This window comes from Chanodichthys erythropterus, chromosome 9, assembly GCF_024489055.1.
Source record: "Chanodichthys erythropterus isolate Z2021 chromosome 9, ASM2448905v1, whole genome shotgun sequence".
Classification (NCBI taxonomy): Eukaryota; Metazoa; Chordata; class Actinopteri; order Cypriniformes; family Xenocyprididae; genus Chanodichthys; species Chanodichthys erythropterus.
The window spans coordinates 37,150,217-37,176,685 of NC_090229.1; the positions used below are offsets into that span (position 1 = coordinate 37,150,217).

At 36.2% G+C, this 26,469-nt stretch overlaps 1 protein-coding gene across 2 annotated transcripts; it reads right to left on the reverse strand.

The window, feature by feature from the left end:
* Positions 1 to 689: 689 nt before the first annotated feature.
* Positions 690 to 26,224, reverse strand: nadka (NAD kinase a). 2 transcript variants are annotated; one of them, XM_067395515.1, is made up of 12 exons: positions 26,023 to 26,224; positions 21,595 to 21,770; positions 17,034 to 17,117; positions 15,028 to 15,157; positions 12,308 to 12,413; positions 11,968 to 12,053; positions 10,175 to 10,274; positions 9,335 to 9,474; positions 6,779 to 6,878; positions 3,715 to 3,872; positions 3,557 to 3,639; positions 690 to 2,128 (listed from the first exon to the last, which is right to left on the reverse strand). In XM_067395515.1, the coding sequence occupies exons 2-12, from the start codon at positions 21,768 to 21,770 to the stop codon at positions 1,981 to 1,983; spliced, it is 1,311 nt and encodes a 436-aa protein (XP_067251616.1). In that variant the 5' UTR covers positions 26,023 to 26,224; the 3' UTR covers positions 690 to 1,980. The 2 variants fall into 2 exon arrangements, with proteins under 2 accessions (XP_067251616.1, XP_067251615.1); XM_067395514.1 differs by having other exon boundaries at positions 10,175 to 10,277; positions 26,023 to 26,223.
* Between the last annotated feature and the right edge of the window lie 245 nt (positions 26,225 to 26,469).

Here is a 26,469-nt window from a genome sequence, read left to right on the forward strand (position 1 = left end):
TCTAAGAGGATGCTATTTTTTTTTTCCCCCTATACTATGGAAGTCAATGAGGTCCATCAACTGTTTGGTTATCCATATTCTTCAAATTATCTTCTTTTGTGTTCAGCAGAAGAAACAAATTCATACAGGTTTGGAGCAACTTGAGGGTGAGTAAATGATGACAGATTTTTTGTTTTTGGGCGAACTATCGCTTTAAGTCCACAAGACTGTAAGTGCATATGAAGTGTGTCATTTGGGACAAGGCCATAGGCAAACAATGCCAAAGAAAGATAGTGCATAATACGATTGTCTTTAATTGACCACTAAGAGAAAGCCATTGATAAAGTGGAATTTCATCGTCTTATCTTTGAGTGTAGTTATGTGAATTATGAAAAATATTCATAATTTTTATAATTATGAATAAATGATTCATAAAATAGAATTTTTTCAAACATAAAAGGAGAAATGCTGTCAAAGAAACAAAAGAAATTTGTCTATCAACTACAATGCATTATTTATCTAAATTTGTAAGAGATAAAAACAGGAAAGTCAAATGATTTAATATGAATGGATAGAGATGTAGTTCTGTCTCAAGTTCATTAAAAATATATAATGGTCAGTTACAAAATGTTACAAATATACACATTTTGCAGCGATAACACCAACTTTGAGAACAGAAAGAGACCAGAAGGATCAACAAAGATTTTGTTTGCTATGAAAATGTTCTTTTTAATAGTAATAAAAAGTTCTGACAGTAAATAAATCCTGGCTTCTGACATCATGTTGTAAAACACAGAAGCAGAGATCAGATATGATGTAAACGGAGTAAAAGGTCAATGATAAATTGTGAAGCTGTTACAAAATGTTTTATCTCATATTCTGATATAAAAATCGTACATTTCAATTCAATAGACTATTGCAAAAACAAACAAAAACATCAACCTGTATGATTTTCAGGTGCCTTGATAAGTACTATTGTTATTGATTTGCTTCAGGCCATTTTTAAATACTTTCAGAGCAGAACTGAAAAAAAAAAAAAAAATGTTTTTCTTTATGATTGAAAATATTACACATTTTTGTACATTGATCATGGACACAATTAATTTTTTTGTAGTGTGCACTTTTCCTGTGGTCGTTTTTGAGAAACTCGTTGAATTCATTGCTAATTAGGCAGCTTGGCCTGTAAGACAATAATGGAAAATGTCCAGTGGAAAAAAACCCAGAAAAATAATAATAATAAAAAAAAAAAAGAATATTCAAGCTCAGATATGTACTATATTGATAAAGATGTATGATACATTCTAAATAAATAAATTTCGCCCAAATCACTGACTTTGATGCAATGCTCTATAAGGCACAATATAATAGATTGAAATGCAGTTATTGCTTTAAATGACCTTGTCAGCCAAAAACTGACAATACATGTTACTTCATTTAAAGTTGTAATGGAATGCACAGATGTCGATTAAAAAGTAATTTTCATAAAACGTGCCAAGAATATGTGGCCACGCATAACGGGGTCATATTTCACCCAAAATTTGAAGGAGGGAAAAAACAAACAAACAAAGCCTTCAGAATTTTTCACACTTTTCCCCAAAATTCTCATTACCGTAACGCAAAAAAATTGCTTACCTGTAATGAAAATTTACCAATAAAAAAATGGTAGACTCTTAAGTATTTATACATCATGGCTGTAGTCATTGTACTGTTTTTCATGTATGCATATTTAAATAAAACAGCAGTAGTTGTCTACTGTCATACAATAATTAAGACTATTACAGTACTGAGAATAATCAGAATTACACACACTCAAAAAGTTCTGGGGAAAAATATCACAATGCAAAAAGTCCTAATGGTCCTCAAAATAGTTTTTTTTTTAAGCAAAATATAATATTGTAATTGGATGAAATGAGACCGGTTTGTTTTTTATGAGATTCACTGTTAAAAGTCTGTTAAAAGGACATGTGTTCAGTAATAGTGTTGGGAAAGCTGGGAATGTGTTCAGAACTCTTCCTCCTCAGAACTCAGATGGCTCTGTCTCTTGCGAACGTTCCAGTGTAAACATTGGGCCAGACTCTCGAACCAGTCGTTCACCGGATCACGGAAACAGATGGAAGGAACAGGGAAGCATGACGACGTGATGGTGATACTAGGAAGTAGAGAGGAAAATCATTTGTCATACATCAAGTTTACAAGAATGCATGCCAGTCTGCTTTACTGTGTTGACATACATGCTTACACACAAAAATATTTTGCATGCTAATCAACATTGCTGGGTAAATTCCATTCGGTTACTGATTCCAAATTACATGACAAAAGTTGGTAACATAATCCATTACATTACACATTTAAAGGATTAGCTGACTTCAGAATTAAAATGTCCTGATAATTTACTCACCCCCATGTCATCCAAGATGTTCATGTCTTTCTTTCTTCAGTCGAAAAGAAATTATGATTTTTGATTAAAACATTCCAGGATTTTTCTCCATATAGTGGATTTCAATGGGGTTCAACGGGTTGAAGGTCCAAATGTCAGTTTCAGTGCAGCTTCAAAGAGCTCTACATGATCCCAGACGAGGAATAAGAGTCCTATCTAGAGAAACCATCGGCCATTTTCTAAAAAAATAAAAATGTATATACTTTTTAACCACAAACACTCGTCTCGCACTGCTCTGTGATGCGCCACGCGTTACGTAATCTTGGAAAGGTCACGCGTGACGTAGGCAGAAGTACTGATCCAGTGTTTACAAAGTGAACGTGCGAAGACTAAGTCAAACAAGTCAAACGCCTACGTCATGCATGACCTTTCCAACATGATTACGTAATGCGTGGAGCATCACAGAGCACTGCAACATGAGTGTTTTTGGTTAAAAAGTATATAATTTTTTTTTTTTTTTTTAGAAAATGGCCGATGGTTTCTCTAGATAAGACTCTTATTCCTCGTCTGGGATCATGTAGAGCTCTTTGAAGCTGCACTGAAACTGACATTTGGACCTTCAACCCGTTGAACCCCAGTGAAGTCCACTGAAAAATCCTGGAATGTTTTCCTCAAAAACCTTCATTTCTTTTCCACTGAAGAAAGAAAGACATGAATATCTTGGATGACATGGGGGTGAGTAAATTATCAGGACATTTTAATTCTGAAGTCAACTAATCCTTTAAGGTAATATAATCTGAATACTTTTAGATTACTATTGACCTAACTAATTTATCAAATTGCTCTGAGTATGATATTATTGTATCATATTGATATACAAATACAAAGATAAAGAAAATATAATCCATTTTTTGTTAATAACGTGAATTCCATTAAATATTACATTATGTCAGGGTTTTTCGTGAGTTTAATGAAAAGCTATTAAGTAATTAAATCATTAAAAATTAAAATTTAAATAAATAATAACAAAACCTAAAAAAATTATTGATGAACGAGGAAGCTCAGAGGAAAACAAAACACCTTTAATGAATTAGAAGAATTTAAAGAGAAATGTTGGAGGATTTTGATATACGAGGAGAGGAGCTTGAGTTTCACTTTTGGGTGAACTATTCCTTTAATGTTGATGCTGAAGTCACATACCTGTCCCCATATGCAATCTCCTGCCGTTTCCTGCCATCGAGAGACACCCAGGCCGTGTTTCTGGCATCACGGGTCAGCATAATCTAAAATCATATCAGGGTTCAGTGAATGTCCTCATGCAGTCAAAGCCCAGGAGCAGTGGCTGTGCAGTGTATCACCTTGAGCTCAACGCCAGCAGGCACGACGATGGGTCTGAAGGACAGGGAGTGAGGGCAGATGGGCGTGATCATGATGGCTGGAACGTTCGGATGGATCATTGAGGCACCTGCTGCTACTGCGTATGCGGTGCTTCCTGTGGGAGTGGACACTATCACACCTGACACAGGGCAAAGAGAGCAAGAAGAAATATTTAGAAAGGCAAATCTTTGAACGTTGGACAAAATGCTTTCCTTGAATTTCTTTTTCAGTAAAAACATCTAAACAGATGATGACAGTTTGGTAGCTGACAATGCATGAGGTCATTTAAAAACAGTAATCCGTTCTCCTTTATCAGAGTCGAGTCATAAACGGCTTAAGCATAAACCGATCGATACAGCTAGATTTTTGCCCCATACCTCGATTTCGCCTGGCATGTAAACACATTAAACTGCGTTCTTTAGGCTTACTTAAGTGTGCATATGTGATTTGTGACAGGAAAGAGTTCTTATTGTGGAATTTATTGTGGATTTATAGCAAACTCCAACTATGAAAACTTGTTTCCGCCACTAAATAAAAAAATAAAAAAGGTAATTGCAACTTTTTATCACGCAGTTGTGACTTAATATCTCGCAGTTCTGACTTTATAATCTCGCAGTTCTGACTTTATAATCACGCAGTTCTGACTTTATAATCACGCAGTTCTGACTTTATAATCACGCAGTTCTGACTTTATAATCACGCAGTTCTGACTTTATAATCACGCAGTTCTGACTTTATAATCACGCAGTTCTGACTTTATAATCACGCAGTTCTGACTTCATATCACGCAGTTCTGACTTTATAATCACGCAGTTCTGACTTTATAATCACGCAGTTCTGACTTTATAATCACGCAGTTCTGACTTTATAATCACGCAGTTCTGACTTTATAATCACGCAGTTCTGACTTTATATCACGCAGTTCTGACTTCATATCACGCAGTTCTGACTTCATATCACGCAGTTCTGACTTTATAATCACGCAGTTCTGACTTTATAATCACGCAGTTCTGACTTTATATCTCGCAGTTCTGACTTTATAATCACGCAGTTCTGACTTTATAATCACGCAGTTCTGACTTTATATCACGCAGTTCTGACTTCATATCACGCAGTTCTGACTTAATATCACGCAGTTCTGACTTTATAATCACGCAGTTCTGACTTTATAATCACGCAGTTCTGACTTTATAATCACGCAGTTCTGACTTTATAATCACGCAGTTCTGACTTTATAATCACGCAGTTCTGACTTTATAATCACGCAGTTCTGACTTTATATCACGCAGTTCTGACTTTATATCACGCAGTTCTGACTTTATATCTCGCAGTTCTGACTTTATATCTCGCAGTTCTGACTTTATATCACGCAGTTCTGACTTTATATCTCGCAGTTCTGACTTTATATCACGCAGTTCTGACTTTATATCACGCAGTTCTGACTTTATATCTCGCAGTTCTGACTTTATATCTCGCAGTTCTGACTTTATATCACGCAGTTCTGACTTTATATCTCACAGTTCTGACTTCATATCTCGCAGTTCTGACTTCATAACACACAATTCTGAGAAAAAAGTCAGAATTGTGAGATAAAGTCGTAGTTATCTTTTTTTATTTTTTATTTCATGGTGGAAACAAGCTTCCATAATTTCTTGATCCAAGAAATTATAAAAATGTACTCTCATCTTGTGCAGAAGTGGTACAGTCAAAATGCTGCATCTGTAACTTCCCTGAGCCTTTAACTTTGTTACAATAATATACGAGTCCTGCTGACATGCTGGAACATGTGTTTTAATGCTTTATTTAATATTCACAACAGACAACTGGATTATTCAGAGTCAGATACACAAATAATTATGTTCTGACGTCAAACTGGGAAATAACCTGATTTATTAATAAAGTCTCGTAAACACAGTCTTCTTGCGTTGTCAGGTTATTGGTTTGCATGTAAACCGGGACAACAGGTTATTTCAATATGCTGCTTTTTGTGAGTTATCAGTGTATTGGTGTGCATGTTAAATGTGCTCGTTTGTCCGGTATGTTTTTGGTACAGAAGGGGTGAAAAAAAGACAAATATAAATTTACTTTATATACCACCTTTCTGCAAACTCAAGGTCACTTTAAAATGCAATAAATAACATGACAGGAAGTACAGAGAACACATACAGATAAAGATAAGCATACATAAGTGAAACAGATGAAAGGGTAAGAGTCGGAAAAACATGGCGAAAAGATATAAGTGGTGGGATATGAAATGATGTATAGATTGTGAAGTGTATGGCTCTGTCTTTAACTTAAAAAGTCTATCAATATTGCTGTAACCGGCTGCAACACACTGCAGTTTATGGTGCAAAAATGGAGGAAGAGGTTTGAAGTACTTCCACTTTTGGATAAAAAAAAAAAAAAAAAAAAACGTATCAAAATATATTCTAGTCAGAATTATTGTGCTCCCATTCTATTGTGCGCCGTCCGTTTGATGCACATGAACTGAATCTGTAAAGTTTTAATAATGACTCGCTTGCTGTCAGGAAGAGCCTTTATGCAAAAAAGAATTTCTAACAATTACAGATAAAAAAGATAAAACCTTATTACTGTGTATCAAGAGCTGAGGAACAGCTCAAATTCAGATATGCTAATGGCTGCTTGGTTTCTGATACGTGCTGTAAGCAGTCGACCAACCACAACAGACTTGGTCATCTGACCAATCAGAACAGAGCAGGCTCTCAGAAAGCAGGGGTTTAGAGAGACTGAATCCTTTATCGAAGCATTTCAGACACTGAGAGAAAAGAGCTGATGCTGCAGTGGATATTATGAGAAAATTAAAGTGTTTTTGACCTTGGATACATGTAAACCTGTTGTAGGAGACTCCAGAAGAACATTAGGAACCTTTAAAATAGCATGATAGGGGCACTATAGGGCATGAATCAATTAAGGATGTAGGTATTTTTTACAGGAAACAAACAGAAAAGACAAAAATCTGATGTTTTTTGCGGTATATAGACTGTCACAACATGAGTAATTCACTGGATTATGTTTCACACTAACCATCTCCCTGAACAGTGGTGATCAGGTGACCATCCAGAAACAAGTCCAAATTAGAGAGGTAGGATGACGGACCTCTGTCTACAACAACTTCATTCAGCACCTGACAGAAGAAGACAGATATATAATTTACAGAAAATAAGACAACAGCTTAATAATTAAAAATATGTGAAAGCAACAAATGAAACCCAATTTAATAACTGCCAAAAAAAGGTAAACATTCTGAAGTGAAGAATATCAACTTTATCAACCAAATAAAGTTGGTTTTATTAACATGATATCAGATTAAGGATGTAATTAAGGGACTAAAAATCCACCCACTCCTTTTTTTTTTTATATTCCCCATGAATCATAAACTGTGTCACAAAATGAATCATTCTTGTTTTCTATTCATTATTGTGTCACATTGTAATGTCCCTGTGCCCATGATCCTGTATCAATGTACACACAACATGTTTTTCCACCCCACTGCGCTACTTGTCCATTGCTTTTCTATGTAAATGTGCTAGACGGACATGTTTGACCATTGCATTCACGTCTCGCGCTGGAAACGGCGTTCTAAAAACGCAGTGCTCAAGTTAAAAAGTTTTAACTTTTAAAAACACGTCTCGACACCTTGCGTTTTCCACTGCCTGCGTCTCGTGTTTTTAGACACTAAGACGTGTGTGAATGTTGTTTGCCGGAGTATCCGAGGCATGAGCAGTAAAGGCTCCGCCCTCTTCTGGAAAGCAGCTCATTTGCTTTTAAAGATACACACACACACACACACACACACACAAAAAGGGGCATTTTGGGCAAGCTATATCTGTGGGGGTATTTTGAGCTGAAACTTAACAGAGACTTATTTTACATCTTATTAAAAGGGGCATAATAGGTCCCCTTCAAAATCAATTAGTCAGTTGATTGCCTGAAAGAAAGTAGTGGTTGAGAATGCCTTTTATGATTTTGGGTCATATTTATCAGGGATTTCTTAGTGACATGGACACTTAACGCAGCTCCTCAATAATAGTGGCATATACTGTAGTTGTTTTGACTGATATTCAACAAGTAAATATGCTAAATAACCTTTCATTGCATGACACCATCAGTCCACACATCATTTCTGCATAAGAAAAGGAGAACTGCACAGAGCAAACCACTGCACTGAATTGGTTACAGAAGTACTGCTTTTATTCTAAGAAATGGTTTGACAGCATGCAGTGCTTTGTTGTGCAATGTGAGTGTAGCAACATTTCCTGGTAGCAGTGCAGACAGCGGCGCTGATTGTTAAAGTATTCAGCGCATTTCAAATGCTCTGCAAAACCTACAGTAAGAGAGTGGTATAGGCCCTGCCCACTGGCTGACATTTGCCTTCACTGGATAGTGTTGCCAATTTAGCGATTTTGTCGCTAGATTTAGTGACTTTCCCACTCCTTTTGAGACTTTTTTCAAAAGCTTAGAGACAAATCTAGCAACTTCTTAGACAAACCTTATCTAGATTCCATGCATCGCCCACTGATCAATATTTATATTAATATAGTTCAGTGGACTCGCCAGTATGAGGTCATCTAGCGACATTTAGTGACCAGTTTTAGCTACTTTCAGCTGAAAGCAATTGGCAACACTGTCACTAGATGGGAGCGCTGGGTCAAAAGCAAATAGAACCATAATATAATATAACTGACGCTGTCTACGCTGATTCAGTACACAGATGTGCGTTCAGTTTCTGAAGTCATTATAATCACTGACACCGTCTACACTTCTGTTCTGACATACTCCACATGCTTGAGTCTGTGGACAACAGGACAAATGGAAGAGTGAAAAAAGTTCAGTACAGCTGGTTTTAGTCTCTGTACAGAATTCAGAAGGATCCCAGCATCGGAAACAAGTGGATGATTTATTTTAATGGCATCCTGGATCACATTGGAAGATTATATGTTTGTTCGGAGCATATTATTTTGTCAGCAAGGGACAGCGTAATGAGAGTTCGCAAGGAAACTTTTGTTGAAAGATGAAGTGGTGACTCAACTGGATCTAACAGCGGCTGTATGACAAACCGTGAGTAAATGATTTCAAAACGCTTTGTCTTTAAAATGACGTTTTTTTATTGAATAATGTTTTCAAAACTCTTGCAATAGTGAGTGGGTGTTGATACCATTTCCTATGCACTGATGTTAGCCAATCATAACAGTGGCCGTTTAAAAGGAGCTGTGCCTTAGAAACAGATCACTTCAGACAGAGGGTCAGAATGAGGGTTGAAATTAATCAGTTTTTCTCATATATACTTGTCTTTTTGTGTGAAAAAAACGTTATTAACATAAATTGAACCTTACGAAACATTGAAATCTCTATTAAAATAATAAGAAAATCCATGTCATGAACCCTTTAAATGGTTTGCTAAATGGCACATGCCAACATATTGAAAGGACAATTACTTTAATGTGGACGGGATTTTTAAAATTAAACATACTTTATTAAAATCCAACATCTAATGCAAGTAGCTACTGAACAGTTAGTGTAATGAGATTCCTGGAAAATAAGTGTAATTCCTTATATCATTACAGGAAATGTGGCACTCACTTGATACTGCATAGTTTTGTGTTTGGGTTCAGAGTCTCCGTTAGTGATGATTAAACTCGTTTCTTCTACAGGTTCCTTCTCTCTGCATTCTTTTACTACTTTCACTTCCAGACGACTGCGTAAAATGATTGCAGCATTTCCTGCAAAAAGAACAATAAAATACTGCCTAAATCCTCTACACATATAATAATTAAACTGCATGAAAACTAAAACATCAAGGCAAGCAAACAGGTATCTGTCTAGGCAGACATCTAACTAGATTTTTAAACACAGCTATCGGTTTCATGGAAAGAGGGACTGCATGAACCCAAACAAGACATAATAAGATTTTGACTAAGAGTTTGATCAGTTACACTTTATTTCAATGGACATTCTACTAACTATAAGTAACTTTAACTACATGTCAACTAACTCTCATTAGACTATTAGTAGACTATCAGTGTTTGGGTTAGTAGAATTAGTTGACATAAGCTGACTTACTGTATAGTCAGTAGAATATCTAATATCTGTATATAAGTGGACAACTGAAATAAAGCGTAACCGTCTGATCTTCGATGTTGAACTTCAGTAAAACACTTTCAGCCCCATCTAAAATGTATTAGATTGATCTGATGTCTATTGTTGGTCCTAGGTAAAGTAGTTCTCATAAAGCAATGCATCAGATTTTTCAGACATTTCTGTCCTTTACAATACAGCTGCAGAAGAGCAAAGATTTATGCAAGAAACCAGATGGGAAAGTCCAATATTTCAGACTTTTTTTTGACAACCTGGAACCTAAGAAAAGTGTCACAAATATAAACTGTGATAAATCAGATGTCTTCTCATCGTGTAATGACTTACCTTCTATAACCTGGTTGACCTGAGATTGGTATGTGTCGAAGTTAAATGGTGTAAGAAAGCCCAGAGAACCCAAATGGAAGGCCATGACTGGAGGCACACTCTGCTACACACACAAACACATATATTTAAAGCAGGCGTCTGTGTAGGTTGTAAGTTTATAATAAGCAGGTTCTGTGAATGAAAAGCAACCTGTTAATGAGCATAATTTATAGACAAAATGTTTGTGCGGAAATGAATGCCAAAATCTTTTGACATTACACTAGTTTGCGGGTGGTTAGGGAAGTGACTAAGACCCATTTAGTTTAGTTGGTGTTTGAGATTCAGTGTTCATGTGCACTTCACCTTTTTTTAAAAGTAGGTTATGTGTTTTTTTAAAAAGTAGGTTATGTGTATTTACTTTTTCTTAATCATTATCATGAAAATGAATTAATTTCTGGTAGGTCTTTATGGTACAGTAGGATGGCGCAGTGATAGTAATAGGTTTGGGTCATTTTGGACTTTTTTTGGCATGTTACAGAAACTTGATTATGGTTCAAAGGTAGCAATTCAATTACAAAGTGTCATGATTCATCTTTTCCTTCATTTATACACACTAGGAGTTTGAGTAGCTGGTATAAATACCAGTGAAATACAACAGTTCTTCACTTCAATTTTTGAAAAATACTAATAAATTAAAACAACTGTAAGTCAAGTAATTCACAAGCAATTAACAAAGAATGCTATAAATACTTACTATTAATACTCTTTAGTACTAGAACCAGTTTTTACAAGATGTAATATAAGTCTAAGGTGTCTCCTGAATGTGTGAACGGTCTATTTTGGGGCATCATTAACTATGCACCGATTCAGGCTGCGGCCCCTTTAAATCGTACGCTCTCTCGTCTCCGCGAATACAGTAATAAACAATGGTAACTTTAACCACATTTACAAATTTACAAATATCACTAAAAATATCATGTTATCATGGATAATGTCAGTTATTATTGCTCCATCTGCCATTTTTCGCTATTGTTCTTGCTTGCTTACCTAGTCTGATGATTCAGCTATGCAGATCCAGACGTTAATACTGGCTGCCCTTGTCTAATGCCTTGAACATGGGCTGGCATATGAAAATATTGGGGGCGTACATATAAATGATCCCGACTGTTACGTAACAGTCAGTGTTATGTTGAGATTCGCCTGTTCTTTGGAGGTCTTTTAAACAAATGAGATTTACATAAGAAGGAGGAAACAATGGAGTTTGAAACTGTATGTCATTTCCATGTACTGAACTCTTGTTATTTGACTATGCCAAGGTAAATTAAATTTTTCATTCGAGGGCACTTTTAATGACATCATAAATAGTGGCAGACTTACTAGGTTGCGCTCACACTAATACACAGATTACTCTGACATATCAGATGTTTTAACAACTCAAAAACTCTTCAGTTCTCACACACACAAACACGCACACACACACCTAAAAACAGCTGTCTGTCAGTTAGTGATTCTTGTGTATCAGAAATACTGCATTCCAAACGGCATAAATGATGCTTTCATAAGGCATTTGGGAGGGGAAAATACTAAAATATTGCAGAGACCACAGATAGAAAGCATTGCACCTTCGAGCAAAAGCCAGGGTTCACTTCACCTTGTTTGTATAATTTTTGGGAGGATCTTTTTTTGTTTGGAATTTGCATGGGTGTCTAACAATATTATTAACAATATACAATAATACAACAATAAACAGTATTATTTCTTTGTCACTGCATTATTCTGTCTATATTATATCAGTTTACAAAAGATTGTCAAACCTGGAAGAGAGAGGAAGCATACAGCAAAGTCCCATCTCCTCCCAAGCAAATGATGAAGTCGACACAATTGGAAATATCATCATAATCTATGAAACACATGTCAACAGGTCACAACAATTTTACATATTTCACCTTTTACCATTAACCGTTTAAAATAACTAACAGTTCGAAAGTAGCACATTATGTAGTTGTGTAAAAGTCATGGAAAATATTTAACTGTCCGTATTCACACTACAGTACACAATTAAATAATATTCTATTATGTATTCATCAGTTCATCTCCATGCACACTGAAGCACACACACAAACAACAATTGGATACTTTTGGATAATATCTCACCTTCTCTAAAAGTGCAAAAGTTCTTCTTGACGGAGACAAAGCCCTCATTAGCAATGGCTGGATCTTCAATGACTTTTCTCTCCACATAAACAATCATATTTTTTTGCTAGAAGCCAGTGACACAAAGAGCACACACAATGTGAAAAACGAGCAAATATAATTGATAATTGAATTGAACACTTTACAAAAGCATTTTAAAAATGAAGCATGTTAATGCAATCAGTGACATACCAAAGATACTCATAAAAAATAAAAAAATTCACAAACAGATGGCCTTTAAGAATGTGCATACTTCACAGTAGTGTGGTTAGTATACTGGTTCATCTGGTATACTGGTCTCAATTTTGTGTACAGTATGTATTTTTGAAATACCGCCATACTGGTGTGTAGCTGAAACAACTGCTGCATCTATTCAATGGCCACGAGAATGCAATATTGTGACGGGACCTCTATTAACTGCATACCCTTCTTATTATAGGTTATATTATACAACAATAACCCACAAAACAAACTTTCTTTAACACTGCAAATACCATGTAGAGCCCTATGATTTCAGCGATGCGGAAAATGCAGACGGAATCACGGAATCCAGTCATAAATGGAACTTACTGTATAAAGCGGAATGTCACAGAATTTTTGGATGAATGAATCAAAAGTAGGGCTGTAGAATTAATTAAAACTCCATATGGACTAGTGTCTATGAATATTAAAAGCTCAAAAAGACTGCTAATCAATTCTGAAGTCTGCTTGTTCTGCTTGTCTGTGTGTGAATGAAGCATGCGAGAAATTCAAAAGATACTCACGAGAACCCGTCAAAATAAAAGTTCAGTTTAACTGGAAGAAATTATAACAGAAATACTGGAATTTACTAAAAACAATGTTTTTCTTCCTTAAGACTTGCAATGGTTTAGGTTATCTTGGAATATCTAAAGATTTTTTTTTAAAAAGTCAGACTTTTTTCTAATATCAGGCTCAGAGACCTAAACACGGATTTTCTCCATGCCATTCTCGTTTATCAGATTGGTTTTGTTTGTTCAATTAGTGTAAACAAACCTTTACCAAAAACATGGGCTTTTTGCACTTAGTGTAAACAGACAATGTAAATGTAATATTAAATATAAATGTAATATTTTGTGCATTGCTTTTAGATTATGGGCTCTTCAGTTTGTCTGTCATGACAGCTGTCCTTATTTTTTAATAGAAGATAAAAAGTCAGGTTACTCTTTATTTTGATGGTTCACTTGTCAATTAACACTTGTTAAAGTATTAGTAGACTCTTAAAGGGAATCATTATACATAATACCTATTATACATAATTCAGTTTTATAAGGTGTCCACAGTATGTATCTGTGTGTATAATGGTAACAATCCACTTACTCGTTTTTTTTTTTATAATTCCCTTAAATCAAAAGCATTCTCTTCAAAAGCACTGATTCACATTCCCCGTCCAGCCCCGCCCACAGCCAGTGACGATCTGCCCTATTAACATAGACACACCTGAGTAAGAAGCACAAAGCCCACCATTTCTGTTTCTTTGCTGTAGCAACATTACATGTTGTGTCCATCTAAATTGCCTGTCTGAAAGAGCTTGTTGGCACATACGGCTAATGTTGCTAAAGTTACCACTGTCTCTGCCTGTTTTCACTGATGCTGCCCTCATGGGCTATCAGGATTATCGTAAATATCATTTTCCTAGTTAAAAATTACATATGAACGCCTTTGAAGTACTATTTCTGATAGCATGTGAAGGCACCAGGAGACCAGAGCTACGTCATCATTATTATACCGCCATGCTCACCATCAGCGTAATTAATAAACGTGCATTTATTATGCACAGTACAGTCAGACGACTGAACATATAAGGCTGAACACTGCTACTGACAGTTTCTGACATTTTCAGTGCATGAGATTGTCCTGTTTTGTTTTTGCTGGTATGCCAGAGCATGAGTTCTTGAAGCTCCGCCCTCTTCTGGAAAGGTGGCGGGAGCAGCAGCTCATTTGCATTTAAAGGGACACACACAAAAATGGCACGTTTTTGCTCACCCCCCAAAAGTGCCAATTTTAACATGCTATAATATATGATCTGTGGAGTATTTTGAGCTGAAACTTCACACACACACTCTGGGGACATTTATTTTATATCTTGACATTACACAAGATATATTTTATATCTTAATATCTTATTTTATACTTGCAAAGTTAATTATAGTCATTTGAATGTCTGCTGGGAGCATCAAAATAAAGTGTTAGCAGATATAAAGCAGACAGCCTACTAATACTCTAATGACTGCTAATTGACATGCAGTTGCAAAGTTACCTATAGTTAGTAGAATGTCTACAGTGGGCCATCAAAATAAAGTGTTACCAAAAATGATGCGGTCATTGTTTTGGTAGTAAATTGTGCACAAGACAAGGAGAGTGTGATAAAAATGCCTACAATAATGCATGTCGATTTACATGGCAAACATGAAAATGCTCCTAATGATTCAGTATGCACACGTACTGAGATTGAATATAGTTTGCTCATGTTTAATTTGCTCGACCGTTTGTTGCATTACAGTTCTGAGAGAGATTTACAGATTCACTGGCCAAGCATATCATCAGCACTGCTTTCCTGTGTCAGAACATGCCATCAAACGATCCTTTTCACTTTGATGCACAGTCTCAATGGCCTCATCTGCATTTCTTCTTTTTTATTCTGTAATGTTTTATGTTCTCACCTGTGTCAGGAAAACACAGAGTTCTTTGAAAGGCTGTAGCAGACTGGCGTCTCTGATTTTCTTTATAATAAGGACACTTTTGGGTGGCTTGTTCCATGTCAACCTCTGACTGGCTGGATCCTGAATATGCCTGAATGCACAGATATGAACCAACACTTTTGTCAATATAGCACTATTAAATTTAACATTTGAGTTCATTGGGTGATGAACAACTAACTAAATAACATGTTAAGGATTAAAGAGGTCAACTGAGTAATCAAATTTCCTTGATCTTTTGACATGCAAGTGGCCACTGTGCTGTAAAACACACAAAATATTCTATAAAAACTGACTTCCTTATAAGTCCAAGAACAGCTTTTAAACCAAGCTGCCAAATCAGCTTGTTTTCTACTTCCTTTTCTTTTAATAATGTAATGAATATCAGTCTGCCTGTGAGTAACAACACCTACATCATCACATTGTAAGTGTGGTAATAAGGGCAGACAGGAGAATTACTAAATCTAAATCACTGGAATTAAAATGGCATTAACTTCCTAAGCATCATAAGGAATTAGAAAGGTGGCTGTTTATTAATAACTATGTTTCAATTGAGAATGATCTGTTCTGTTCATTTCACTGTGGATAACAGATGTTCTTTGTCACAAAATCATTTAAAGGGGTCATGAACTGAGACATCAAATTTTGTGACGCTAACACTGGATCGAGCAACTACGCGATAAACTTGCCTTTGAAGAGTGCAAAATGTTGTGCAGCGGCAGATTGTGGAAAGACACAGTAGCTGCAGTGGAATTGAATGGTAAACTTTAAGTTGTTTCTTTTAATAGGATGAAAATAACCTGTTGTTTAAACTGTGATTAAATTATATATAGAAAGCGATCAAAGAACGCTCCCTTTACAATCGCTAGAGCTGTCAATCAAACTGCACATGCTGGAGCTGTCAATCAAACAGTGCAAGTTTATCAGTTGTGAACTCTCGCCAGAACTCCAGTTATAATCAACAACTCTCTTATTTACAGTGTGTTTGCACTGTTATGATCAAAGCATTCGTTAGTGTGCAGAAATCGAGCAATCACGGCTTTCATGCGCTCAACAACATGTCTTTGATCAGCTACATGATCATCACTGCAACCTGTCATGCCATGATCTAAATATAATGCTATGATCAACACTTTATATGATTAGTAAACCTTGAGAATTGAAATAGTAAAAACGTGCTAAAAGTTTTTGAGAGAATTTCACATGTAATACTTAGCTATATTTAATATGCAAAGCCAATCACAGAAGTCTCACAGCAGACACACCCCTTAAAACAGAGCATTCAAATCAGAGGTATTTCTAAATGATGACAAATTCTGATGTAAAAATCAAACTAACATTACAAGTGCACCCCAAGAAACATTATACAACAATAAAATAATGCAGTTCATGACCCCTTTAATGCTGTCTAAGCATCACTATGACCTGAGAAAAAGCTCAAAGACAAGGCTTACAGTAAGCCAGGATTAGGCCTTAGTTAAATTAAGACATTTAAGTAGCTTTTATACATGTGCCTTAAGAAAACTTTACTGGTGTGCATCTCGGGACAAAACAATGGCACCGACATATTTTAAGATATCTCAGGGCAAGCTGCTTTCAATTAAAACAGCTCAAACATGCATTTTAGTCTGGGACTAGCTTAAGCCTTGTCTGTGAAACCAGGCATAAATCAAACCAGTGACTAATCCCTCAAATGGTTCCTCTTAGTAGAAATGAAAATCATCTGTTATGAAAAGCACTTCAGTTCAGTGCAGGCTCTCGCCAGAACACCCATTTTAATCAATGATGCGGCTTCACAATGAATCTCTTATTTACATTGTTTTGGTTATGTACCACTGCATTCCTGCTCATAACAGACATGACCGTGCTGGGCTACAGTGCTGCAACCTTTCATGCATATTATAGTCATCTTTCACAATCATTTATTCTTAGCATCATTTGTTAAATGCAACTGTTGTAAAATGACTCACATGACAGCTTTAGGATTTTTCAGCATGCTGGCTTTGGGCCCAAATGTGGTGACAGGGCTTGGTCCATGAAGTGACTGTGTCCTCCTTTAAAAGAACACAGAGAGATGAGAGACATGTCTACAGCATTAACCTGTAATTTTAAGTATATAATATAGCTGCAAGCAGCGATGACAGGCCCAAGCACTACGGCACCATCGCAAATTGGTGGCTCTAGACAAACAATGCACATTGAGCCCATGCATTTAAATGGTTAAAAGTATAAGAGGACCATGTCAGAACTTTACAGAACAACGCTGAAATTACAATACTAACAATTATGGTTGTCTTAATTTCTTTGCTTTCAAATGTTAAACCATTGAGCCAAAACAGCAGGGAGACCTTAACGCTGCTCTTTTTTAACAACAGATTTATAAACGATTCTCAATACGAATTTGGGAAGATGGTTGCAGCATTTTGTGTTCCCAAATGCAAATTATAAGTGACTCAAACACACAGCACTTGCAGAGAAGCATTTACTGTGAATTTAAACTGAAAATTAACACAGTGCTGTGATTTGCTATGAAACATGCAGTGCGCCAGACTGTGGGCCCTATAATACACCCGGCGCAATGCGACGCAAGGCGCAGTGCAAGTGTGTTTGCTAGTTTGCGTCCGGCGCCATTCGCGTTTTCCCGTTCAGCACCACGTCCTTAAATTAGTAAATGCATTTGCGCCAGTTAGTGCGCCCATGGGCGTGCTGGTCTAAAAAAGAGGTGTGTTCAGGCGCATTGCTATTTTAAGGAGCTGAAAATAGACTGTGCCATAGACCAACTCAAACCTGGTCTAAAGTCTAAAGTCAATGGCGCAATATTTTTTTGTTAGAGCGCGTTGGTAGAAACTGCGCCTCTGGGCGTGTCCACAGTGCGCGTTGACTTTGCTTATTACACACAGGGATGCGCATCACACAAACATGCCAAATATCAAAAACAAAAAGGATTACAGTGTAAAAGAATATTATTGTGTAGGCTACATAAATTAAAAAATGTAATGATGAATAGTCATTGCGTGTATTAGAATTAGGCTACCTGTTTTCAATTCAGCCTATTACTACTTATAATGATGAACGAAATTGGCTAATTAATTGAACAATCGTGCCAATACACACACATATATATTAACTGACTCATCGCGCGGAGCTATTTGAAAGCCTGCATTTGCAAGCCCGCTTTAACTTCGCGCACGAGCAGATCGGTTTCTTCGCTTGAAAAGCGTTCAGCTTTTCCACCAACAAATTCCGCCATGTAAATAGCAATCCGCCATGGCGCGAGCGCATCTCGCTCTTAAAGGGAATGGGAGATGACACTCTGATTGGTTTATTGAATGTTACGGCCATTACTCATTAAGAGAATAGGGACAACCCATTTCAAAAATGCGCCCCGGCGCACAGACCGTTTTTCCGTCGTTAAAATAGCAAAAGTGGATCTGGACACGCCCTGAGTGCACCTGCGCCGTGCGCTTTACACTTTGCGTTTAGATCGTTAAAATAGGGCCCTATATATTTATATAATTACATCACAACCGATGCAATTTGATGATCGCACAAATGCATGTCACATTCTCACAATGATGCATTGTCAAAATTCATAAAAAAGTTAAAGTAACTGGCGAGTAACCGTTTTTTACTCGCATTTGGCACTTTAATCCCTGGCTAAAATGTACAGTGCTGTCAGAAGCGATCAGTTCATGAAATAAAGGTATTAGAAAATGTAACATTTTGCAGTTTATTTAGTACCAGTTATTGTTTTAAGGCCATTACATGAATTTATTTTTTGTTTCTCAGATTCACATTTTTAGGTTGGATAATAAGTAAATCTGTGTAAATGTGGAAAAATCACAATCCCCGTTTAATCCCTTGCCATGGGGAACACCGTTTGGGTGTATCAAAAATCTGCAAGCAATTTAGCATTTTCAACATCTTGGCATAATGTTGACCCAGTTTGGTGAGATACACATTAATCACATTGGAGGAGTATTTAAAAATGTAAAGCCTGACATTTTCAAGATGGAGAAACGCAAACAAGCATAAAATGCAAAATGTCAGACTTACTGTCGGAGCTAATGACTGTAATTTTGAAATTTTTCCGGTTTGATGAAAACAATATATGTGCAAAGTTTGATGAATGCAGCTAAAACTAACCCCATCACCAGGGCCAGAGCTACTAGCTGAGACAAACTTTTACTAAGGAATAAACAGAAGTCTTAAGCTAAGAGTAAGGGCGGGGTTGACCTCGTTGCCATGGAGTATACACATGCAATACAAATGTTGCCGTATTCAAATAAATATTTTTTAATAAAAAGTTGCCATATTCAAATAAAGGTTTTAAATGTAGGCTAAGTGTCATTAATTAAACTAGTATATACAGTTAATCGTCCACCTCTTGGATGTCTGCATCTCAAGAGAATGCAAAATGCAGGCGACAAATTATGTTTTATAAACAAAGTTTGGGAGGAACACATTCAAGCGGTCTTCCTATAAATCAGCTCGAGAGGAGGAATATATACACAGATGAGAGCCGACTCGCCTATAGTTACTTTGACAGTTTTCTGCATCCCTCCGCCACCCCGCTCCTCACTCTTGGCTGGGGATATGGGGAGAACTCTGGGTTTGGGCTAAATTCCAAGCTTGGAGCCCTTGATCCCCTTGGACAGTTCACTAAATACGCTTCTTATATATTTTATTACTCTATTCAATCATTTGTAGGTGTGAACTCATGACAAACCACTGCCACAGGTAATCGGTCAATATTAATTTATTTGTTAAAGCTTTATTTTTGGCGTCTCATCGTAGATTCAAATCTATAAATCAAAATCTATTGTATTTATGAAGAAAAGGTTCAGCACCCAAGGCTCTATCGCTATTGGCTCAATGGTGTACAGTGTCTTTAGGTGGATTAGGATGGTTTGTGATTTGATCTTAGTGACTTAGGAGTCCTTTTGACTACTCCTAACGTTTCACAGATATAGGAGCTAGTTTTAGCACTAAAATGCTTTGTGAAAGCAGAAATTTAGGACTCCTGAAATTATGACTGACACGGACATTATTTTTAAGAGTTTCTTCTAAATTGCCGATTTAGGAGCTACTTTTAGCCTTAAGATGTTTTGTGAATAGGGCCCCAGATCTAGGTATAACAAGTCAGTTCTTTGCTGACAGCAGGTCAATGACCAAACAACAAACAAACAAACAAACCAACCAACCAACCACAAACTCAACAAAGACAATGAATAGCCGATACAGCCATTTCAATGACGAAAGAAAGTAGGGTTATCATACTTGGGGCAATTATATGTTGATGCCATATAATAAAACACAATTACACATCTCACAATGACAATGCACTGGCAAGTATTAGGAAGAGAAATAATGGCCATATTCCAGGATGACAATGTCAAGATTCATCAAGCTCAAACTGTGAAAGAGTGTTTGGGAGGGAACATGAACTCTTGACTCTAGCATTGTCAATACAAAATCTTGACCAGAAATTTATGCACCTCATGATGGAACGAACATCACATTCTTCATGCTCCCTCCCAACCAATCTTTCACAGTTTAAGCTTGATGAATCTTGACACTGTCATCCTGGAATATGGCCATTATGTGTCTTCCTACATGGTTGCTTAAGAAATGAAAAGCTACACACTCCATCTGTTAGAAGAACTGCTGCCAAACATATATATTTTTTGGCCGTCAGTGTATATTTGAGGTAAAAGCACATAATCCACTGGCAAGGCAATGCTATTAACTGGCCAAGTGATACTGATAATTGTTTGGTGTCTAAATATTGTCCAATACATACAAGTTATGAACTTTTAAAATGGTGCATTAAACTGTAATGGTATATATGGTAGAGTATGGGAAAGTAAAAAAAGCCATCTTCCCTTTTACCGACATGACATTCAATATCACAGTAGTGCAGAACTAGTACATTTTATAAAGCAGAAGTGTTGTAAGTGTGGAAAGACTGTGATGCATTGTGTGGTAAGATAATGCAATCATGTGTTTCATGTGTAGATTAAACTACATATACACACAATTGGTGAAATCAGGCAATAAATACATCAATTACTCACAGGAAACTACTACTGAGAGACACTGCAATACACGGTTATACACCATCTAAACAGGCATTTCACTGTCATAGCTATTAGTATTGTGTAATTTTGGCAAGATCAAGACTGGAACCATCCATACAGTTCCACCACGTCCATGGCTTTTAAATAATTTTGACCAAATTATTAAAAATTAAATTATTAGGAATGAACTGGTGTAACGTCAATTCAGGCCAAAACCAAGTTCTGTTTCTGGAGTTCAAAACAGCTTGCCAAATCAAACCTTCCAGAAAAGTTTGCTCTTGCTGATAAACATCTTTAAACTACCACTGGTGATGATGTAATAAGTGGGTGTGGCTTTGAGACCACGCCTTCTTTGACGTGGAAATCATCGAATGAAAAAGAACTTTGCCTAGATATATTGGGGCCTTAAGTCTAACTTTATTCTTTACCCTGACAGACAGTCTTGTTTTACCTGAACTTAGCAGAGCAAGGTGCTGATGGCGTAGACATACTCCTGGCTTTAGTTCTGTTCCGGAAGACTTTTCCACGGAAATGCTCCTCACTGCTATCACAGGCTGAGCAACAGTAGGGAAAAGGCTCTGAGCTCGCATCGGACTTTGTCCATTTAGACTCTCCAGAATTCTCCATCTTGATGCCAAAGGTGGAACAAAAAAGCAAAATACGAGCGTCAGTTCACAAATAACTCCTGTTACCACAACTTTAATATAAAAATTCTAATTTATTGTTTTAATTAAAGCTTTTAAAGTTGCAAATATTTTTTTTAGAGTTCTGTTGACGTAATAATGTTGATCATTACATCAACTTAATATCGTCTGTAATTTACACTCAAATTTCTGTTCATTGGCTTTTTTAAAAAATTAAGTTGTAGTAACGTAATAAAATTGTCTTGATAACTTCAGAAATCAGGCAGTGGATTTCTAGTTCCCAGCATGCTTTGCATAGGACTGGATAAGAAGAATAAATGTTAAAATTAAGTGTTAATTTATTTGTTTTTAGTGAAGGAAAATACCTGTTAGTGTTTAATGCTGTTACGTTTGACATTTAAAAGAGTTTCTGTAATGTTGAAGTTTTTGTGGTTATCATTGTGCAGAAGAGTAGAAACATTTTAACATTTTAATGCCAGTGACAATAATATCTTACTTGTTCATTAAATATACATGTTAAATAAGTTGTGTTAACATGTCAAAGGATAGCTGTTGATTTGAACTGAAATGGATTAATTGGTTCCAGAGCTACAACTCTGGTAGTTGGAGTGACTTTATTTTTTTGAGTAATCAACTTAAAAATGTGTGTTTATGCTACAAATGAAGTTCCTCTAACTCAACGTAGCTTGTTGGTTCAACGTATATATTCACTCAAAATTGTCATAACTTATTAATGCAAACTGTTTTTTTTTTTTTTTGTACAGCCAACACATTACATTTACATTTAATAATTTAGCAGATGCTTTTATCCAAAGCAAATACAAATAAGGGAGAGCAATAGAAGCAATCAAACTAACAATAGGGCAACAACATGCAAGTGCTGTGACCAGTCCCCAGTTAGTCCAGCGCAGTACACATAGCAAGTGCACATACACATACAGTGCTGAAAGACACAGTCTGGCAAGTTTCTCCCAGACCTACACACAATAACACGCAATATGCCACATTCAGGAAAAAAAAAAAAAAAAACCACTTATCAGAGATCAACAATGTTCCACTTCTTGAAACTATGTTCTGCATTCCTGCAATCATGATGAAACTGTCTATACGCAAACCCTTAAGGTATTAGACCAAAAGTCAAATAGTTGGTATCATTGGGGTATTTTAATTAAGTTTTTTTTTTTGTTTTTTTGAGCTGGGAACACTTGATGAAACTTGTTGATTTAGGGTGCAATTGTTCCTGGCAGCCCCTCGCAGCGCTGGTCTGGTTTCAAAATCAACCTGATTATATCGAACCCAGTGCTTTTGCAGGATTAATTACATCTTACATCTTCACAAACGTGCACGCCGCATGATAGAAAACAGGACACAGGTCAATATATTGTGTTTTCTATCATGTCCAAAATAAGAGTCTGTGTTAATGTAAAATATGCATAATATATATATTATATATATTATATATATATATATATATATACACACACACACACACACACACAGAGTGTGAGCCATTCATTACTTGATTCATTGCTCTGATTGCACTCACTACATGTGATTAAACCCTATACTTCACTTTTTACACGAGGATCAGTGTACAGTGCGCATGACGCGAATTTCGTCATCAGAAGAGTACGTGCACCTCCAGATTTGTGTACCACACATTCTTTTTTTGCAGTAATTAGTTTATCCACAAGGTGGAACCGTGCCACCTCGGTTCACAAGGTAGTTGAAGAAAAACTGCAAATCTTGTTCGGCTTCTCAAACAAGAACAAATGTAGGGTGGAGCCTGATTTTGAGCCTGAATGGACTATATGCACGGAGCGTTCTTTAGAACTTCCACATTAATATAAGCCAGCTGAAAAACTTCCGGTGAGAGTCATGTGCTGGTGTGTTGAGCATCAATAGTGTAATACTTAGTTTATAATCAGAATATATTCGCTTAAATAGTCAGGCATAGCATTAATTTAGTTATTCAAACGTAAGACAGCATAAAAAAATAAATAAATAAAGATGTACCTCAGTGTTCCTCCTCGGCTAAATTCAATTCGACCATCAGTTTTCATACTTTATGTGAAAAAAAGCTTCAAAAATTTAATTTTTATGGTGCACTTTAGTTTGATTCATTGAATAAAATGTGTGTTTTTACAAGTGTGCTGAAATAATTGATCTTGAACTGCACTGACTGACAGCTGCAGTGATTAGAAAGAGAGAGCGGCGCTCGCTTTCTGTGTCATTCACAAGAAAAGTTATTGTTTTTCATGAGATTTTTTTGAGTATTTCATGCTTCACATTGACAAAATGTATTTTTAAACCTAGTCATTTTATAAAGTTTAATATTTAATCAATTTTTTTTTTTTTTGTTTTTTTTTTTTAAGTCAAAAATTAAGTTAAAAAGGATTAGAGGAAATGGCTGATATATGCACAAATAAATGCTACTTTGCCGCCACCTGCTGGTTAAAGTGTTAATTATTGTCTTTTTTATTTTTAAATAAGTGTTTTCTATCAAATGTTGAATTTCCTACATTTTTAAATCTCAGAAGGAAGAACAGATAATGTTTGTGGTCATCACATTAAAAATAACATTTGAAGATCTAGGGAAAAAATGTGTGTGTGTGTCTAATTACAGACACAGCGTTTTTAAACGTCCCAATAGCTTCGTCTTTATTGCAATCAATAAAACGGGTTTATTGGCAAATTAGGTAAATGTGATAACTGCATTAAAATATGAATACAACATTAAAAAGTCAACCATTGATGGTTTTGTGTCGATGTACAGCGACTACAGAATGAACAGATAACAGTTCACCGGAAATGCCCGAGCTGGCTTAACGACATCCAGGAAGTAACCGTGCATATAGTCCATTGATTGGATGGTTGTGGTTTGCTATTGGTGGATCTCCTGTGAGTGACAGGTTGCCCCGCCCTCATCATCAGAGAAGAGAAGAAATGTCACTGCAAGAGGGAGGGGAAGATATTCTGATTCAAGATTACGAGGCACATGAATTGATGTTGTGCACAGAGAAATTATTTAGAATAAATAACACAATATACAAAACAAGAATTGTCAATTTTGATTTCATGGTGACTTTAACGGTTTTGAGCCACCCATCTGAAAATCATTCAGTCACTGCTGGAAAGGGTTAAAATATGCAATAAATGCTTAAAAACGGATGAATCTGCAGGATCTGGAGGATTTTTCTGAAGAACAGAGCTCAGTTTAACTGCTCAGAACAAACAAGAGACTCATGAACAACCATCACAAAACACACAAACAGTCGTGGATCATCAGGTAACCACACACAGTATTGAGAATCAATGGTTCACATACTTATGAATGGGGTTATTTTAATAAATTCAGCTTTTTTTTTGTCTTGTGGGCTATATGTAAAAATATTTTATGTAAAATATCTTACTCAGGACAGTACTAAAAAAAATAACGTGCATTTTGTATGATCTCTCTTATTTTGTTACATTTTTTTCACATTTTCACAGATTCTGCAAGTTTTTCACATACTTTTTCTTACAACTGTATAAGGAGTACATAGAAGTACTGTTAGTCAGTTTTCTTAAGTTTTCAGGAGGAACTCATGACTGGAATAGACCCCGACAGAACTGAAAGATCTAATATGTCATTGTGGTCGCTCTAGAAATTAAAAAGAAAAAAAAGTTTTTATTGTAACAACGCTGAATTTATGTATTATTTATTTTATTTTTACAATTTATTTTTTGTGCATTAATCTGCCCAAGGAATACTGATGAAATTACCAAATCTAGCACATTTTACATTGACTCTTTTTATTATAAATGTGCATTGTTCCTGCTTAAACAAATCAAGAATGGCATGAATGAGAAACATTTGAAGTTGATTAAATTAAATGTCACTCAAACACTTTTCAAAACAAAGTGACGCCCTTGTACCATATCAATGAACAAAACGGAGGTCTGTAGAGTTTGCAGTCAATACACAAAGCCTGAAGCTTCACACACTGATTGTTCTTGAGTGGAAAATCTTGTTTCTAATCTTGTTTCTAAGCTGTCTAGGCAGCATTTTTGTCGAGATCCCACTCAAAAACAACACAAACACCTGTGACAACCACAATCATGCACGAGCCACAATACGCTATCGTTATAAGCGGCTCGGTTTGACAGAAGGAGTGTGAAATTAAAGCATTTCAGCGCCGGTTTAACGAGTTAGCCGCTAATGTGCTGGATGAGTAACAGTACTGTAACGTTACCTCACAGGCTCGATCCCGATCCTTTCAAAACACAAACAAACAAGCGGATATTTAGCCCACTATAAGGCTAACAATACAGCAGGCGTTATCCTCTTTGACTCTGAATGAAGAGTATTGATGCTTCCATCGCTGAATGTGTCGGGACGGTGAAGGTAACCGGGTTCAACAGCCTCTCTTCAGCTGTCAGATATACACGAGCGGAGCGCGAGCACTTCCTCGAGATGACATCAGACCTCTGCGCCCATTGGACCATTCTGAAAGGCGGTCTTTGGCTTGACTAATGAATATTCATTACTTAAAGACACATGTCTAATAAATATTTTTAAAACAATGTCATTCCCCTACATTAATGAGAGATACAAATACAGAACATGTCTCAATAAACTTAAACCAATAAATCCAGAAGCAAAAACATGACTACTTATATTAATTAAATACATAAATAAT

Bases quoted from the DNA above. Each gene is read 5' to 3' on its own strand.
- nadka (XM_067395514.1), bottom strand. From the start codon at position 21,770: ATGGAGAATTCTGGAGAGTCTAAATGGACAAAGTCCGATGCGAGCTCA. The intron at 9,475-10,174 runs GTAAGTCATTAC...TTCTTTTTGCAG, and splicing joins GGTCAACCAGGTTATAGAAG to GAAATGCTGCAATCATTTTA. The intron at 6,879-9,334 runs GTGAGTGCCACA...TTCTTCTGTCAG, and splicing joins ACAAAACTATGCAGTATCAA to GTGCTGAATGAAGTTGTTGT.